The following is a 19,619-nucleotide window of genomic DNA, read 5'->3' as shown; positions in this document are numbered from 1 at the left end:
GCATCACCTGCAAGAGAACAGGCAAATATTCAAGTTTGTTTTTACGAGTGTTTATCAAGCAATTAAACACAACCTCAAACTCGATAAAATTTGCTTCACATTGTGTTTAAACACACACCATTAGTCAAAAATAGCTGCTGTTTATGGTGAACTCGGTCACAATATGCTCTCTGAGGCTTGGTTAAACTGGTGCTTCCATCACTGGAGGGTTATAAAAACAGCCATATTGTCTGTTGTATCATGTCCAAAAACAGTCATGCAGAGAGAGAGCTCATGTAAGTTAATAAGCCCCACATGTCTAACTCACCTTGCTGTCTTAGACGAGTGTCATTGCCAACATTTGATCCTAAAATGGCTAATCTGCGAGAGTTTATTGACTGTGGCGGCACATTTCGTAATGAGCTGTTGGGGCAGTGTTATGCACTGCGTTTGCCATCGCTCTATAAATGTGCTCTAAGTGCTTTGGCATCAGTAGACTGACGGCCATTCCCAAACCCCCAAACAAACAAGCATGGGCCGCTCTACTGAGGCTGTTGAAGCAAATACAAATAACGGCATGACAGAATTCCAATCGGTGCCCATGAGCAACCATGTCAGCGGAGACAGCACTATCTGTTCTAAAACAAGAATACATCAACCATGATGTGAAACGTGTTAAAAGATTTATTAGTCAGAATGCAGCAGTAAGGCAAATGAATCTACTATCAATCCATTGTTTTTTTCCTTAAATTTGTAGAGTATTTGGATTTATCGCTTCATTTCTATTCAAATCTCTTGAATGATCTCCCTTCCCTGATAGGTTGAAGGATGATTGATTACAAAGGCAGATTGTTGTTTGTCCTTGGAAAGTCAATCTGTTTGCTTTTCAAAGTGGGAATGATGGAAAGTAAAGAGCACGTATTTACTATTGTAACTATATGTGACGACACGAGTGAGCGTGTGCAGTTCTCTCATGTGCGCCTCCCTGTCTCTCACTTTGTCCTTATTATGGTCTGCATCTATCTTTAAAGGTTTCTTTTTTGCTCACTTACACACACACACACACACACACACACACACAAGCACCATCCATCCCATCTATCTCTGCTGTCAGACAGCAACCCCTGTTCCCTGCTGACACCGTTTGGGATTTACTTTAGACATAGCCTTGATTCTCACTGTGTGTGTGTGTGTGTGTGTGTGTGTGTGTGTGGGTCACTGGGGATATGATACATGTCTCTCCTCAATTCCGAGTGGTTGTCATGGTGACTTGTTCATGCCCTGTCCTTTGTGTTCGTTTAGCTGATCACCGTCGCATTGATTGTGAGACATTTTCATGTGCATCTCGTCACAATCATCAATTTTGTGTTGTGACAAACGGGCTCTTTTGAAGTGTGCTGGATATTATTATTTCACAGTTTTTCCAATTATTTCTTTGGAAGTTTGAAAGTTGGTACTGCCCATTGCGTGGTGGTGAAATTTTAACTATTTTACTAACTCTTTAGAGTCGGATTGATGCAAAAACTGAGACTTTTGTTCAAAACTCCTTTCACTATCGTTATCTGCATAGGTGGCCTTCTGTATTATTTCCCAAAGACCTGCCTCATCACAACTAAACACCCGCTAAATGGCCTAAACACTTTAGTGTAACTGCAGTCCCATTTGCTTAAGCTGTTTGACAGTGGGCTGACAGAGCGTGAGAAATGGCGATGGAGGAAGAAAGACAGACAGAGAGTGGAGGCAGTATTTGTTCTTTGTGTGATAAATATAGGAGGCGAGTGGGTGGAATAAAAAACAAGCGAACACTCCAGCAGGATAAGGGAGGAAACACGGAGAGATGGATTTAATGACACAAGTGCAGAGACAATATGACATACACGTGTGTGTGTGTGTGTGTGTGTGCTGGGGGGGCACAATCGCAATAAAACTTATACAGAGGTAATTGTAGTCAAAGGTGGACGGAGAGGGTGGAAAGGATGAATGGAATTGAGAGCAGGGGAAAGACAGAAAGGGGAAATAGAGGTGATGGCATAGAGCTGGGGAAACATAGAAAAGAATTAAGCTGCAGGAAAAGATGCACAGGGAGATGAACAGAATAAGGCTGGTGATAATAATACCGGTGCACCGAAGAGAGGGTGAGGAGAGAGAGAGACAGAGAGACAGAGGGGAGGGGAGATGCAGAGAGGTGGAGAGTCGTAGAGAAACAAACAAAATGTAGAAGAGACAAGATGACTCTGACACAGAGATAATGAAAAAGAAGGGGGTGGTGGTGATGGTGGGGTTCCCCGAGAGGAGGTAGAGAAAAGGTAAAGAGGGAAAGAAAACAAGAATACAGAAGACAAAGAAAAAAAAACAGAGAATGACTCCTCTCCACTTGTTCGTAGACGGTATTGAATCACTGCAGTCAATAGTTCTACACGGCGTAACTCAGAAAGATGCATTTGATTTGTGGGCCAGCGCGCCGTGAGAAGAGAAGGCCAGCATTTGATTTATGAGCCAGGGACCTTGTGGTCACGTTGGACGAGGATGCTTCACCACGCCGCTGCTTCTCAGCACCTAAAATTTAACAAACTGTCTGACTGTTATGTAGATCTGCGCACTGACCCGATCCAATGCAGCACTTGTTTGGGTTGTTGGGCAGAAATGATTAAGAAATAATTCTTTTTCTTTTTTTTTCTTTCTGCAGCAGAGTTACCTAACATCTTAATTTTTATGGGAGAAGTTGAGAATCGAGTTGTTTTGGTTCGTCTGCCAACACGCAGCGCGCCACTTGTGGGAATATTGCTCATATCTGGGAAAATCCTCAAGCAACTGTTCATATTTTTTTAAGTGAAGATAAAACATAAAGCAGGGGAAACCTTAAAGCCTTTGGGATATAAATCAAACAAACTCACCTGTAGGATTTGATCCTGTGTTGAAAGACTTTCAGTGTGTGTGTGTGTTAACAGTTTTGTAGATAAATAACCGTGAGTGCACAGCACACGTGCACGTGACAACATGTTTATCTATATGTGTCTGCAGCTCCTGTTTGGCACAGTTACACATTTATATAACATTCACTTTCACTTTATGTTTTCTTAAGATAAATAACCTTTAAATAGCCTTGATTTTTCCAAGTTCTTCACAGCCTATAGTGTCACATGAACGCATTGACAGAAGCTTGTGTAGCATCAATGCCAACTCTCAGTAACCCCGTATAACAGCTATAAAATACATGCAACAAACACAGAGAAAGGGGTTAACAAATGTCTGTGCTAGAGATTATTAAGTGCTTAAGAGAGATCTTCTCCATTTTAAAGTTCTGTATCTGTATCCTGGGAAAGATGGTCATCTAAAACACAAGTTGAAGCTAATTTGGAGCTAAAGTAGCAGCAAGAAGGTCTGTTTTAATTCGTCCTCTCACCGTCCAAAAACATGCCATGCAGATTAGGGTTAGATTGACTTTCCTCCAACTGGTCTAATCTCAATAATTATCACCACCAAAGGAAATGACCGGGTAGTACCATATTATTGTCACTCAACAAATACAGAACAAAAACATACCTCTCGCATCATCGTACATCCCGAGGCAGCTGTGGCTCAAGTAGTCGAGTTTGTGTGTTTAATGTCATCTATCATCTGGTAGGTCGAGAGTTTGATCCCCTGCTCTGCTGTAGTTTATGTGCTGATATGTCCCTGGGCAGGACATCTAACCCCAACCCATAGTATGTCCTCAAGACTTAGAAAAGCATTATATAAGGACAGACCATTTACCATTTAAGTTCAACACTAAGGTCTCAATGTAAGGTGTGAATGGTTGTTTGTCTCTATATTTTAGACACGGTAATAGACTAATGATATGTCCAGGGTGAACCAGGGTGAACCATGCCTTCTGCCTCGATGACAGCTGGGATTGGCTCTAGCCACCCTCTAAACCCAATGACCCTCATACAATAACTGGGCTAGATAATGGATGGATGTAAATCCTTGAAGGACAAGGTGTCCGAAGAAGGAAATAGGCATACCATAAGGGATGCACTCAGTTGGTTAGCTGTGGCACATCCACAGGGATCTTTTTGCATGGACTTCCATGAATAAGTCCTGTAAAACTAAAGACAGTCCCATCATACTCAGTTCTACATTGTATTTAGTGCTAATTAGCCAACAGTAATGCAGCCTCACAAAGCTGTTAACGGGGCTTTTCTAGTTCGATTCATTTTTTTCTTCCCCCTACAATGAATAAGACATTAGTGGTGATCTTTTTTTTTTGCTTACATGGACATCTGTTGGAAGGACAGACCATATGGTTATTGGTTAAAGGACAATCCCGGGAATCAAAGCATGAAAAGCAAGACAGCTTAGAACTTACTGCAACATCGACAAAGACACTTTGCAAAGTACTTTTTTACTGAAATGCCCCAAGTATGCTGCTGTAATGTAGAATTCAGTATGATGCAAATATCCTCTCTTTTCTACTTACCCCCATCTGCTCCAAAGTGTGCAGAGGGGGAATCTGGCAACAGAAGAGACCGCGGACCGAAGGAAAGAGACAAGTGGAGAGAGAATGAAAGACATACACAAAGACAGCTGAGGGGGAGAGGTGAATTGGGTTGGAAAGACAGTGGAGAACAATCTGAAATTAATCTGGACACTCCAGATGGTTTGAAGTTTGTGTGAGTGTGTGAGTGAGAGTGTGTATGTGTGTGTTTGTGTGAGCATCAGTTGTTGCCAGCTTGTCCATTTGGTGCCTGTGTATAGGTATTTTGCCTATGTTTGTTTGTTTTGTATTACATCCGACAAACAAGAACATCTGGTATCTGCACAATGAGAAAGTTCTTGTCTCATTCTGATGGGAAAAGACCAAAAGACACACACGCACACACACACACACACACACACACACACACACACACACACACACACACACACACACACACACACACACAGGTTGTTGGCAGTTGGTTGACTCGATTGTGACCCAGAAGATAGTTGTCTTTGGAGTGTACGGCACATTTCTGTATGTGTGTAAGAGAGAGTTTGTTCTCTGTGATGTAAGGTTAATAAATCAAGAGCCATCGCTATCTGAGAAACAATTACTGCCGGCTTTCATGTTTTCCACGCACGCATGCACACACAAGCACGCTGTGCTACACAGTATGCGCCTCGTATTTTCTAGTAGGGGTAAACTATATAAAGTGTTTTTGGAGAAGAGAGTACCAGGAGATGAAAAGATGGGGGAGAGAGAGGAGAGTTTGTGTTGAGTGAGTTTGTTAATGAGGGAGGAGGAGAGGAGGGGAAAGTGGAATCGCAGAGACTCAGTAAACCATAGTGGAGGATTCTTAAAACCTAATTGTGTTTTATTTTTTTCTCCTGGTGTTTGACTTGGTCACACATCGGTTCTCTCTCTCTCTGTGTGTTTTCCTTTAGAAATTTAGAGATGCTCAGATCAAGTTCTGAGAGGAGTGTGTGTAGGTAGATAGATAATGACTGTATGCTACTTCTGTATGGAACAAAATGATCATTTACTGTATTATTTTGACAATAATTGCTCAAATGTAGGATTGAACAACAATAGCTTCCTTTGGAAAGCTGTAGAAATGCAGCCACAGTTTACACAATGAATGTCATATTCAACAGTATAGTACAATAACAGTGTACAACAACTTTAAAAGTACATTTATCTCTGAAATGAATCCACAAATTATCTTGAAATGCTGTTAACAGTTTAAGAAAAACAAACAAACCTGTACGCTTCACAGTAAGTCTCACAGAGTACATATTACATTATCATATCAGCATTTCACCTGAGGGACTCTCCAATGTGTAATCTCACCAAATTGCCGACATTTTAGCTAATGGAACGCTCGCAGAAATAACTTCTTCACAGTTCAACATAACTGCTGTTTTGGCGCGGTGAAGAAATGAAATTGCACTTATATCACAGTAAAACTAATGTACTTTCAAGACAAAGATTCACAGACATGTGGTTACCTGAGCCATCATTTCTTGGCAGCGTCGGAGGCCTTTTCATATTGTAATCTTTTTTTATTTTGACAAAAACGACTGTTTTCATATTACGCATAAAATGTGTTTGAAAAGCCCTCTCAGGCACTTTCCCATTGCATCTCTCACTGGTTTTCCTCAAACGTTTAAGTCTTACTACGAGGTTTCTTAATGTCTGTCTTACATTGTGCAATGTGAAAATACCCAGAAATGTATTAATAATAATAATAATAATAATAACAATATTAACAATAACAATTATGATAAATAAACCCCACTGATTTTTATCAGGTGCATCTGTGAGTGCCTGTGAAGAATAATTAGCTCTGTGTGTGCTTATTCCATGTGATGTGAGGTTCAGGAGGTTCAGGTTGTACCAGGTCTTGTCTGTGTTGTCTGCGTGTTTGTGTGTTTAATGTCATTCTATTTTAATGAGTGAGCAATGCTATCACTCAGTACATGCCGTTAAAAAAACACTGCATGATATTCCGTACATGCTTAGATGCACATGAGCGTCACAGAAGATTATTTTTGGCCCGAAATCAGTGGATCGCAGCCCTAATGCAGGCTGATTGAACGTTTCCAGCCATGAAATCTAAATGCATACAGTATGTACACTAGGCACTTTGCATTAAGAGCTTCTCATGACACATGCTGTAGTGTCGGGGGAGGCTGTGAACCATGTGCTGCATTATGTTGCTGCAAGAACAGGAGGATTGTTACTCACTTGGCTTGGTGCATAACACTTATCTAATCGCCGCTCAGTGTTCTATTGCCAATGTACATTTCCTTTCATTCTTTTCAAGGTTTTAAAATGGCTTTTCTTCCAAATATTACACTTAAAATCTCTGATATCTGTTGTATAATGTTTCATATGAATGCACGTTAGTTTGTTATATTCTAATACTATTGTTCCATCTCTCTCTTCCAGCTGAATCTTGCGGTGGCGTTGTCCAAGGCCTGAATGGCACGATAGAGTCGCCTGGTTTCCCCCACGGCTACCCCAACTACGCCAACTGTACGTGGCTGATAATAACGGGGGAGAGGAACCGGATCCAGCTAACCTTCGTCACGCTGGCGCTGGAGGAAGACTTTGATATTGTATCAGTTTACGATGGACAACCATCGCCTGGCAACTTGAAAATGAGGTTAGATATTATCCTTTAAAATGTAAAATCTCCATCCTTTCCCCCCCTTCTTTTCCTGCCCTGCTCTGTCTCTCCCCTCTGAAGTCTCTGACTTTGACACTTTCACAGCTCTACTTTTGTCTTTCCTCCAAACAAAGCATTGGCGTTTGAACAACAGCACGCTGACATCTGGGCTTTGACTACTTAATCTATTCATAACGGTGACAGCTTTAACTTGATTAGATTTTCTGCCTGATTGGATGAACGTTTGAGGGGAAAAAAAGGGGTTTTTGTGCAAGGTAGATGGAAAAAATATAGCTTTAAGGAAACTGATGCTTTGACTGATTATATTTGGAAAGCTACTTTTTTTTTTTTTATCAAGTTCATAGTTCTACCTACCTGAGGTCAAAGCTTTTACAGCCACTACAGATCAGCCAACATTCATTGTATATGCTATATGTATGATCAGTGTGGGTGGGAAAACATCTTGAATAATTCAGAAATCACAGTATTTGCACTTTTACCAATGTTTCATGTAACCCGGCTGTCATTTTACAGAGGATTCAGCTCAGGGGGGGAAAAGGACGTTACCAGCATGACAACATGCATATTTGATAGTCGCATACTTTGTGGAAACAGGAGAGATTAATAGTCACTATATGAAATTGAATTAAGGTAACCATGTGATGGATGTGAGGTGGTGGATGCCTTCAGCAATAATGCAGATGTTGCAATAAAAAGGACGCAGTGTATTTTATTAAAAGCATCTAGAATTTTAAATGTAGCAAGGTTTTTTTTTTATTTCTTTTTATTCTTTTTATCATTAAAGCTGATCATCTGCATTGCTGACACTAGGTTAGACGGCACTAGCTACTGGCTCGTTTCAATTATTTGTGGAGTAAAATAGATGTCAGTGACAAACTGGCTGCATCCCCTACTTGGTGGGTTGTTGGACTGAAATGTTGTTGCTGAAAAGGCAGAGAGAACAACATCTACAGAGCTGCCAAATGTAAACTGAAGCTTATTCATAGGTCTGTGCTTGTATGTAGGAGGTAGAAGCTGGGATGGCACCAAGTAGTGCATTGAAAAGATGAGAGTATGGAAGCATAATGCAGCTGTATTGTGTGTTGGTGTTCAAGGGGAACAGACTTGTTATTTATGATATGTATATCAATGGGTTTAAAAGGAGGCTTCCTGTCTGTATCCCTATTGTGATCATGTTTTTAGTTGCTAGAGTGAATGGAAATATTTCCAAATATAGGCATGGATTTAAGTCCAGATTTGATTACTTCTCCGTTTCATGTAAAAGTTCAAATCTTTCTGGAAAATTCAATGTTGCCAAAATGTTTTCGACGAGCTGGTGTCAAGTTACATTTTTCTTTCAGAGCTCGCTCGACCCTGAGAGCAAAATAACCAACCTGACCAAATGGCAGCAGGTATTTTTTTTATACCAAAGCCGTATACACAGCGCTGACAGAAGTGCCATTGAGGTTTGCAATCTCACTGGCATTATTTCACCTGCAGCTTGGGCTTTAGAGCCACAAAAAGAAATGAAAAAAGAAAAAAGAAAAAAAAGAAAAGAGTATATTAGTTTGAAATAACGTCGTGTTATTGTGTGGCTTCACTGAACTGTGATGAGGACTGTCTCGTCCGTTTTCAAGGACAAAACATTTAAACACACATACATTACGTCCTTATATTTCTCTTCAAAGATGAAGACTTGAAGAGAAACTACTCTGAAATGTGAAAAATAAAACTAAAATCCTTAAATGGATAGGATTTTTACTTCCATGAACCGTGATGCTGAGCTCACAGGCAGAGATGTTCCTGCCTGCCCGCGCTCACTGGCTCTGTCACTGGTGTTAATTCGCGCTGGAATTATTTGGCACTCACATTATGCCACCGTGGCTCAAACATACCGGGGCCTTTTCAAATACACTGTCCCTTGCAATCCCTCATATGTAATGGATCACTATAAGGTGGTGTATTAGCGTCGCACTGAGCTTCTGGGTTGTATATGTGGTCGGCTCTTGTGGGTGAGCCCGTTCCCAATGTCGCTGAGGTCAAGCGACTCGCTGAGAGGTGCAGCCTCATTCTCTCCTCGGCTCAACCTCCTCTGTTGGTGTAAGCACAGCTCGGACTGGTGTGGACATTACAGACGACAGGCTGCATATTGCTGAACTGAGATCCCTGGCTGGCCTTCTTCGGTGCCCTTGGGGATTTCCTGGTGTTTGTCACTGCTTGTAAAGCTTGAACCCTGCACTTAAAACATCCCCCCAGGTTCAGCTGAGCACCACGAGCTATTGAATCACAGCCACCCTCCCTTTGGCCCCATTCAGACCTGGTATTAACATCTGTCCTCAGTGATTGGATCACATGTGGATAGTCTTGACTGTTCACAGCTGGTATTAAAATGCGCTCTGGATGCTTTTACTGTCGCCACATGAGATCGGATTTGGCTTCGCAGCCCTGTATTCAAATACACAATGATGTGCTGTCTGTTAGCAAGAATAAAATGATGTTAATATGGAGTCTGACTGTACATACAGGAGGCGTCAGGTACAGACTTAAATCCACAATCCATTACTTCTACTTTTCATGTGAAATAATGCATACGTTCTAATTTGTTGTAACATGACTTAAGGCATCATTTGATGATCAGTGTTGATATTGTGATGGCTACAAATAGATGAATTTATGGCTAAAATAAACAAATTATGTCAGCTAAGGACACGGTGTCTTATGTGTCCTGAGGACAGGCTGCATTCATGCAGCTCAGGAATGAGGACACATGTCCTTAAACCACCCTATAATGTGGGTTTCAGATCAGATCTGAGGACAATATCAGACCTCTACGAAGAGCAATCTACCTGTAATCGGATCAGTCAGGACAGGGTCATCTTCACTAAAGCTCATTCAAAATGATAATAATAATAATAATAATACCACTGAAAAAGCTTTCCTCCCACAAAAGTTGATTTCAATTATCCTGCTGTTTGTCTGGGCGTCCATGAGGCTGTGGTCAGCTGGCTGACCTAGAACCCTCTCCTCTGGTTGAATAGTGTTCAACGTACTGATATGAACCCATCAGACTGCCCACGTGGTGGACAGTCAGACGAAGCCAAAAGGAGCCATTTCTTTGTTCACAAAGAGCAGCTCTGAAGAGGCAGGAGATATCTTCCTCTCACAGCTACCCCTCCAACTGGCCTCTGACCCGGCGTGTGTGGGGGGGAGTGGTGCGATCTCATATATAGTAGAAAGGCTGATCTGGCATCTGTGGCCTCTTCATATCGGCCCCAGCTGTGCGTCATCAGAGGTAACTCTCCTTCATCCCACTCGCTCTGATGACTGATGTCAACAGTGGGAAAATATTTATTTCTGAGGCTGAAAACCTTCTCTCATGTAGAAATCACTGTCAGCTGTCGGGGGAGGTACAGAAGTGGCTTTGCAGACCTGATTTTGTCAAAGACCCCCCAATCCATTACAGACAGTTTTTCCAAAAAAAAAGAGAGATATACAGTATTAAAATGAAAGCTTTCCTGTGTGTAACATACCACACGTACACACATACAGCAGCAGTAAAGAGAAAAACTGCTGAAGAAACTGTTTTAAAAGTGTTGTAAAGCCTCGGAAGCTGCTCTGGAAAGTAAAAGTTTCCTCAGCCATCACTCAAGTCTGCAGGGATGAGTGACTGATGCTCAAAATATGGACTTAATCATTTCGGAGTTGTACTTTAATGCTCTTCTGTGTGTCACTTTCACGTGTCCTTGAAGTGTAAACTTTATTGCGGCGGAACAAGTGTAATGTGTGTCTCTGATGTCGTTTTTTGCTCGTGTAAAGCACTTTGGGATCTTATCGGTTCCTCTTCCGCGCACAGTCTCAAGACGGAGCGTTTGAATCTGCCATTCATCACTTTCACTGTCTTAGGGAATATGTTTCATGTCACTGTCTGAGCATGTGCGTCATCCAGGCGTGATCGTTGTCACACCTCACTTCCCATCTTCAGCTGGCAACTTATTCTTATAGGAATAAAAATTGGGGTAACTGTAGAGCTAGTGGCTCGGCCATCACCATCATCAGCCTGTTACAGCCATCATTACTGTGTCATGAACAAACAACGCCGAGAAACATTCATATTGGAGGCAGAATATCTGACATGTGGTGATATTACAAAAAGAACTGAATGGCATACTCCACAATTCCAACGGTGATAAACGGCATGCCGTGAAAAGAGGAACTGCTTTGCATGTTGTCTTTTAGAGGAATGATTTGTGACGGATACATGTTTAAAGTACTCAAGAAGTTAAGAAATAAAAAATTAATTGCCACTCAAGAGTTGATGAGCTAATTTCCATCACAATTGCCAGGGAATATGGCTGCTAAAATACATCTGCTGAGGGGAGAGGAGGAGAGGCGAGGGCTCTACTGTGTCTTTAAATAAATGCACCAAACATGGTGTGTCTCATAGGTTTTAGATTTTCAGTCATCAGGGTTGAGGCCACGCCTGGAGCTGGGTGTTGGTCCACCCTCTTAACTTCTTCTGCTACAAGTAAAATGACTTAAAGGGCCAGTTCAGATTTTTTCTAAGTGCGTTTGCAAGGGGTACTGAACCGTAGTAAGCACGGACTGAGCTAGATGTGTGTGCTCTGTGCTGGCCCTCTACACTGAGAACCAACATAAGACAGACATGCTCACATTTACTGAAAACATGGCTGCCACTGGGGACACAGAGAAAAATAACAGATTGTAACAGTATATAAAAATGGAAACGGGTTAAGGTGAATACACATTCTTAATGGTTATTGCTCTCTCTATGTGGCCCTGTGATGGACTGGCGACGTGTCACCAGCGCCCCCCAAGATCCTCATGTGGAGGATACAGTAGTAGTAGTGCTTTTTCTTGACATAAACAACATTTTGCTGCTGATTTTAAACTGCTCCCTTCAACCGCTTGTGACTAACAACTAAATATGATTTGCTGTATATGAGTTACCTCCCAAAGTATAAGGATAGATGTCCAATATTCAGTGTCAAAACTACTTACTGTATTCCTAAATTGTATGTGTTTATTATGTCCAAACTAATTTGTCTTCCATGAGCAAGTGACAGAGTAGATTTTGTCACGTTTAGCCATGTGAGAGTTTTCACATTGTTTTCTCTTAAAATATAGTTTTGAGTAAGATAGGAGTGTATGGCTAAATAAGACATGGGGACAAATTGACAAACTGATCCCATCTTCTTGTGAACATCTGCTTCACCCCACCTGCACTTGCCACATCTCAAGAACCAGGTTCTTCAGTTTCGGGTATTTGTTTAGTTTGATCTTGCCACTGATCTTTGTGCCTTCCAGCTTATCTCCAGAAAATCCTCCTCTGTCCCTCTTACTTAGAACTATATCACTGCACTTAGCCTGAGGGCGATCTGTCGTAACAGAATTCACAAATGTGATGGGATTATTTGATTATAGGGATATAGATAGACTCTTTTAGCAGTTTGCCCCTGTGGTTATCTGTGTAGGAGTGTAAATATAGCCGTAGTGGTGGACGCATCAATGGAGGTTTTGGTTGGGATTTTCTTCGTCTCAAATGGCGTGTGCAGCATCAGATGTTTTTGCTCAAGAAAATTAATTATGATATATTACATACATATTCTATTCCACTGTAATATTTACCAGAGTGTTATTTTATTTACCTCACGTATACTTAAGAAAATAACAGAAAACACCAAGGAAATGCATAAAGTTGAAATTATTTCAGGGTTCCAGTGCTCTCATGTTTGTCACAACATGAATATGTGGAATGTTGTAGTAGCCAACACTAGTCATTTACAGTACGAAGACACCCCTCTAACATCGGGGAAATCGCCTTCTTCCAAACCCATATTTCCTGGAACGTCCCTCTTCAAACGGTCCCTTCTGAATCCAACTTTGTGCTCGTCTGAAAAGAAAGATTACTTCTCCAGTTCTCACGAGTTTTTATTAAGACTGTCAATAGAAAAAAAAAAAACTCATCTTTCTTCTAATGACTAAATCAAAGAGTAATCAAACAGTGTGCATTTCAGACACCATTGTTTAATTCTAAGTTATCAAACACAGAACTACACATGTAACTATGTGATTTCAAAGAACACAGGACAGTTAGTAATGGTCTTTATTAGAACCACAGCAGAGGAAATGGCAAACAGACAGGAGACGGGGAATCAGCAGGTTTGTGAAGGCACTCGCTGACAGAACAGCAGAGATGCACGCAGTTTCTTTGAGGGGGAACAGCAGGCAGGTAGGTAGATGCAGAGAGTTGAACCAAACACATCGCTCCCAGTTCGGGGACAGAAACGTGGTCAGGGACAGAAGGCTGAGGAAAGATCCAGGGTTCAGGGTTCAGGCAGAGGCAGGCAGGGTCGGCAAACGAAAGTCAGTCCGGAAATAGACGCAGCAATCTGGCAAAGGAGTGCGTGAGGAGCTGGAGTACATAGGGACGGCTGACTGTTGATTGCAGGAGATGAGGAGCAGCTGTGATCACAGGTGAGGTGTGTCTTGGCAGGTAGAGTGGGGTGGAGTCAGGTGAGTGAGAAACTGCTGAATGAACTGTGACATCAGGCCTGTAAAGTGCCAACCAGGTCATCTTAAAATAAACCTTCAAAGTCTCTGGACAGCTGCCAGCGTATTACGCACTCTGTGCCTAGAGTGGTTAGTTTGCCACTTGCTTTCCACTCGTTGACGATGTCAAGGAATTCCTCTGCGCAGGTCTCAACAATTGGTCGCGCATCTGTTTATTTGACAGTCGCGGCAAAGGATCGCGCCACGTTAATCTCGGCTGTATTAATCGCAACCATTAACGCGTTAACTGTGACAGCCCTAGTTTTTATACATTTTGCACAGTGGGATTAGCCTTTTCAGCAACTAAAATTGTGTTAGACAATGGTTTTCTGTGTCTGTGAAAGCACAAATAACAACAATAATAATAATAATAATAAAAAAATCTAACTCTCTGCATATACACATCAGAGGAACGAGGTGAGGCAGAGAAAGGTTATCCGTTAGCTGTTGTGTCTTTGTTGTCGACTGATAAGGCTAATAAGGTAAAGGTTTGTGCGTCTGTGTTTTAATTGTGGACTGGAATTAGAGTAATTGTCCGATGGTGAATTTCAGACAGATTATGTCACAGAAAAAGGTAATAAAAGGGTTAGAAAAACATAAAGTATAGAGAACAAAATAAAAAGTACCTTGAGACTCCATGATGGCTGCAAGGAAACTTTAATTATTATAAATGTCTCACCTTCTCTTCTCGTCTGAGACAAAAATGTCGCCACTTGCTAATTATGTTTATAAGTCATCCAATATTTTCACAGAATATTTGTGCTTGCATAACTTTTGAGAAAAGGGCACTGTGGAAATTGTGTTTTCTTTCTTGCTTTCTTTCTCTACAAGTATAATGTGTCCTTTGATTTTATGGATATTCATGGATCAAAATACAAAACGATCATGGTTTAAAATGCACAAATATGAAGTGTGCGACTTACAAACTGAAATGGAAGAAAGCAAAATGAAATGCCCAAAGGGGAATTATTGATTTTCAAAATTGGTTACCTATGAAGTCCGATGACCCCATCCATTTGTCCTCAACATGATGGAAGCGGAGCTTTTTGTGCAATATTTCATCCAAGCATTTTGTTTTCTTGTTTTCTTTTCATGACAGGTCAACAATACGTCTGTGCGAGTTAACTGCACTCAACTTATTGCTTTTATTGGTAGCCGGTGTTCGAGGTACATTTATAGGACAAAGCACGGGCGCACACAAACCCCTCTTTAAATATTCAGCTGCTACTGTAGTTGAGATCATTTTGCAGTAACGCAATAAGTGAAGTGAAATAAACGTAAATAAATAAACAACATGTTCAAGTAACACGGAACCCCAAAAGAGTTTTGCATACTGACTTCAATTCAAAGCAATGAGGAATATCTAATAGACTCATTTTAAAGTCTCATCATAACGTAAGCATCACACACACACACACACACACAAACTTAGACTACACCCCGGGTGACTGCAGAGTAAAAAAAAACCCACGTTTTTCTGAGAAAAATAGGCCAACACTAGATAACCAGGCAATGGAACTAATCCAGGACTATAGCAGAGGAAGGAAGAAGAGATGTAAAGAGTGAACGAGAGACGGGGGGGAGGAAGGTAGGACTGCTGTGGGGAAAAAAGAGACACAAAGAGAGATAGGACCAGAAACACACCACACACACACACACAGAGGGAGGATGCTAAAGCTAGCAGAACTAAGTCTTTCTGCGGTTGGTAGCTCTGTCTGTCTGTGTCTTATTGTATTCTTGATAATTCACTAAGATGCTTCGACTTGTCACAGGCACATCACAAAGTTTGGTGCAGTTATAAAGTGCGATAAGAGTTGAACAGCACGGGGGAAACTCAGATGATGCATCTTCCTAAAAGCACTTTATGATATGTTTTTTTCTACCCAACTTGTGCTTTATCCATTTCTTCATGTTGTGAAGATGTTCTGTTAAGGATGCCAGGGTTTTTTTTTATTGTAGAGTCTGGAAAGTGAAGCAGCCCCTTGAATGGCCACTCGCATCGGTTGTGAAAAGAAGTCAATCTGCAGAGAAGAAATGACCCTACCTCTCTCGTGATATCAACATCAGGAAACATTTTCCTGAGGTGTTTATTGTCTCAGCCATTTTCACTACAACATAATGCCAATTTAGAGTAAAGTAAACTATATAAATGACAACATGTCTTGAGATATGCAGCACATCATATAATTGACAGAAAGAAGTGTCTGGTTGTGAAGGACAGGATGTACTAAGACTTTTTTCCTGCCATTATATTATGGAAAACGCTTTGCTGGTAATCCACTGTTTTTGTCGTGAAAGTTGACCGGGTTCATTAATTCAGTGAGGCTGCAGTAACTTTACTGCCATTCGGAGCTTCCTGGTTTCGGTTGCTTAGTAACTAACAAAGGATGTGACAAAACCTCCAAGTGCCTCGGTTAAAAACACGTCTGGGTGGCCAGTGCAGGGTAGGGTGAAGCAGGTGTTCAGAAAAGATGTGAAAACTCTCTGTTGGACACGTGTCTGTCACTTGTTCATTGGAAGACAAATTAGTTAGTATTTTTCACGTTCATATCAGTTTTGTAGGTGGGCAGCAATCAGTGTAGAGTCATAGCAGTGACTATACAATTTGACTCATTTTGCAGTAAGAAAAAAATTATGACAATATCCACAGAAGCTTCATAAACCCCTCCTTTCCCCCCCCCCAGAGCATAATCCACTTCTCTGCTTTTTGTCTCAATGCCTGAATATGGCTATAAATGTAGCTCCTATTGTTTTTTCCCCACCAGCTGTAAGCTGTTCATGCCTGTCACAATTGTACAGCACTTTATGTAATGGATATTAGTGCTGAATCACTCCATTGTTTTCTGATCAATTCCTTAATTATGCGCTCGGTAAACAAATTAGTACAGCAATAATTAAACATGCTCTTCACAGTTCATTCAGGTACAACGTGACATTTTGAATTTGGGGATGTTTTGTCTTCATTATTACCCAAAACGGCTTTTTCTTTTTCTTTTATTCTCAGCAGTAATTCTATCGTCAAACGCATGATGACATGACGACATGACGAGATGATGGCTTTGTGAAGCAGAGAAAAGAATGTGTGTATTGTTGACGGGGGATGAAAATGACCAGGAGGAGCTGTGGTCGCTGGAGCAGTTCCGTGGACTGATGCTGAGTTCAGCTGCTGGGCTCGACTGTCAGACTGATGAGAACATTTAGATCCACAGGCCTCCTGCCTTAACAAACACCTGTTACTGCTGAGACACGGCGGGGGGGGGGCGAGTGGCTACGGAAGGAGAGATGAGGCAATAGACGGGGAAAGTTACGGGGAGTTTAAGAGAAGTTTAAAAGAGAGTGGAGCAAACAAAGAGGGCGCAAGAAAAACAGCAAGGGAGGTGTAGGCCGGTGGCCAGATTTCAAGCTGAGCTTTGCTTAAGTTATCCTCCAAGCACATCACACACACACACACACACACACACAGTCTGTAATATTGCAGTTCATCCCACTCTCTTTCATTCAGAACGCTGTAAAAGTTGAATTTACTGTAAATCAGGATTAGTTTTGGTCGCAGACACAAGACTTTCTGCTTTGTCTGTTTGTCTGAAGAAAAGAAAAGGAGGATTAAAAAATGAAAAACACCACCAACAATGACCTTCTCTCATGAACCGTTTACCAACAGACTCTGGTTTTTATGTCGGCAAACTTTCAAACGCTGCTTGTGTTTGTGGGTTTTTTTTTTTTTGCTCCAAGAAGACACTGAAGAAAAATAAATAAGATACAACAGTGGAAAGTTCTTGCTGTCGACCACTTTGATCTCTCTCACTGAACACAGCAGAAATTAAAACATCTGTGTTTTTTTTATTTCATGAATGTTGCTACGTGATAGTCCGTGTAACAACGAAACAATTGAGGGGAAAAAGCACCGTGTTGCACCGCACCATTAAGATATTCTTAATTGTGCTATATTTGTTTCCTGAATTATTTATTTCCCACCAGTTTGTTTTAATATACCGTAGCCAGGGCCGCACTGTGGAGCACGTGGCTGTTTTTCCAAGTTCTCCACGTTCCTCCCACAGTCCAAAAACATGCAGAGGTTAATTGAACATTCTTAGAATTGTTGTTTGTCTCTATGTGTTTGCCTTGCAATGGACTGGCGACCCTGCATTTGGTCTTGTGTGACCCTCATGTGGAGGATAAATCAGTATAGGGGATGAATGGATGGATAAGATATCCAGTTAATCCACACATAATGAGCCCTGTTCATCCTTTTACATTCATGACTCACTTGTACTGAGCATTATTGATCAATAATGTATGTTTTGAATGCTACCCTTTGTTTCTGTAGTTGCTATTTTTTGTTTTAATGGGCTGTCATCACATGCATTTTTAATTCCACGGCTGTTGTCAAAGTTAACAGCGCGACCTTGCATTTTTGGCTTGTCAGAGAGATGATTTTGATTTTTTTTTTTTAAAAAGTGTTTTTTGAATTTACATGGAAAATAGACTGTCATCACCTGAGATACATGTAAAACTGTGATGGCAACAGTCAGATCTAACGTAACAGCCACTTTCTCTCTTTTCCCTTAAGCATAGCAGCTGATTTAGATTTTGCATTTTAAAACTTCATACAACATAAGATGTGATGTGCGCAGCATTAAGACACAAGGCCCTAAGTCTTGCTTTCATGTGAGCTGGCGTACAACCCCGATCCTCTCCTATTGTTTTTTGCTTCTGCCGGGTGTTTGTTGAGCGAGTAAAAAATGGAATCTACACCTCTTGAAAACACAGATTAAATAAATAAATAAATAAATAAATAAATAAATTGATTGTTTCAGACACATCAAGGTAGAAAGGCCTGGCTTGTAAAAAAGCCAGAGTTTGAAATGCCTCCAAATGTATTTTCCTTTTTTTTTCAGAGAGATCAAAGTACAGAAAGCAAAGTGCTTTGATATCAGAGTAAAAATATGTATATATATGTTCCCCACATTTCTAGTTTGTAGCTTCATCAGGAAATAACATTTTCAGCTAAACAAAAGTTCAAATAAACATTTTTTGTACTCTGCAAATCAAGCTGCTGTTCCCCAACATTTATTAGCATTTATATTCTATAAATTCTATAAATCTGATGTGGTAACACCTGACACAGTCTATGGACTGTATAGGAAACGTTTTTAAAAGTAATTTTAACTGTATGGCTGTGTTTTATTTTTTAATGATTAGAATTATTATTATTTTTTTTTTAATGAACCCAAAATACAAAATAAAAACCACACACACATTAGGGACCACAACCCATACAATCATTAGGCAAAAAAGTTGTTCAAAATACACTATTGTTGACGGAGAGAATGGAACAACAGTTTTCTTCCATTGCATCATTGTTTTATTGTGGTGCATTTGCTACAGCAACAGCACATAATAGCAAAAGTTTCACACACAAACAAGAACTCTCTCCATCCTTTTTCAGCCTGTGGCGTTTGCCAAGGGAAAAAAAAAAGTGCTACTTCATTTACAGTTTTACTCGTGCACTATGTCAACCACCTGTTGATTCTCCTTCATCTCTTATTTTAGTCACTCTTTCATTGGCTCCGTTTTACTCTCCGTTCCTCCGGTTTCTTTCCTGCCAGATGGAAGTGTTTGTGAAGAAGTGAAGGCACTTGTGGTTCAGGTGCCAGAGTGTCCTTGAGCCAAACAATGAACTCTAAATTGCGTCCTCTACTGTGTGAGATTGATGTGTGGTGGCAGGAAAAAAAACAAAAAACCCTCTCCATGTAAATGTGCTATGGGTGATTGTCAAAACAAAAGACAAATAGCTAAATCATGCTTTATATACAGACATTTCACAAACAGTGTTTGATGACAAACTTTAATTTTTCAGTTTTTAGATATCGTCATATTTACAAATGTGTGGTGACTGTGGGAAAAAGCATGGTGGGAGTGTTTAAATGTCAAATT

The 19,619-nt window shown here is 40.8% G+C and overlaps 1 protein-coding gene across 1 annotated transcript in view; it reads left to right on the top strand.

The window, feature by feature from the left end:
• Positions 1-6,403: 6,403 nt before the first annotated feature.
• Positions 6,404-19,619, top strand: part of LOC122772647 (CUB and sushi domain-containing protein 1-like) — a 292,253-nt gene continuing 279,037 nt past the window's right edge. The window contains exons 1-2 of the mRNA XM_044030836.1: positions 6,404-6,416; positions 6,851-7,109. Coding sequence (XP_043886771.1) covers positions 6,404-6,416; positions 6,851-7,109 — 272 coding nt within the window. The remainder of the gene's footprint in view (positions 6,417-6,850; positions 7,110-19,619) is intronic.

The sequence above is a fragment of the Solea senegalensis genome, linkage group LG7 (genome assembly GCF_019176455.1).
Source record: "Solea senegalensis isolate Sse05_10M linkage group LG7, IFAPA_SoseM_1, whole genome shotgun sequence".
In the NCBI taxonomy this organism is placed as follows: domain Eukaryota; kingdom Metazoa; phylum Chordata; class Actinopteri; order Pleuronectiformes; family Soleidae; genus Solea; species Solea senegalensis.
This window is presented reverse-complemented; position numbering and strand designations above follow the sequence as displayed.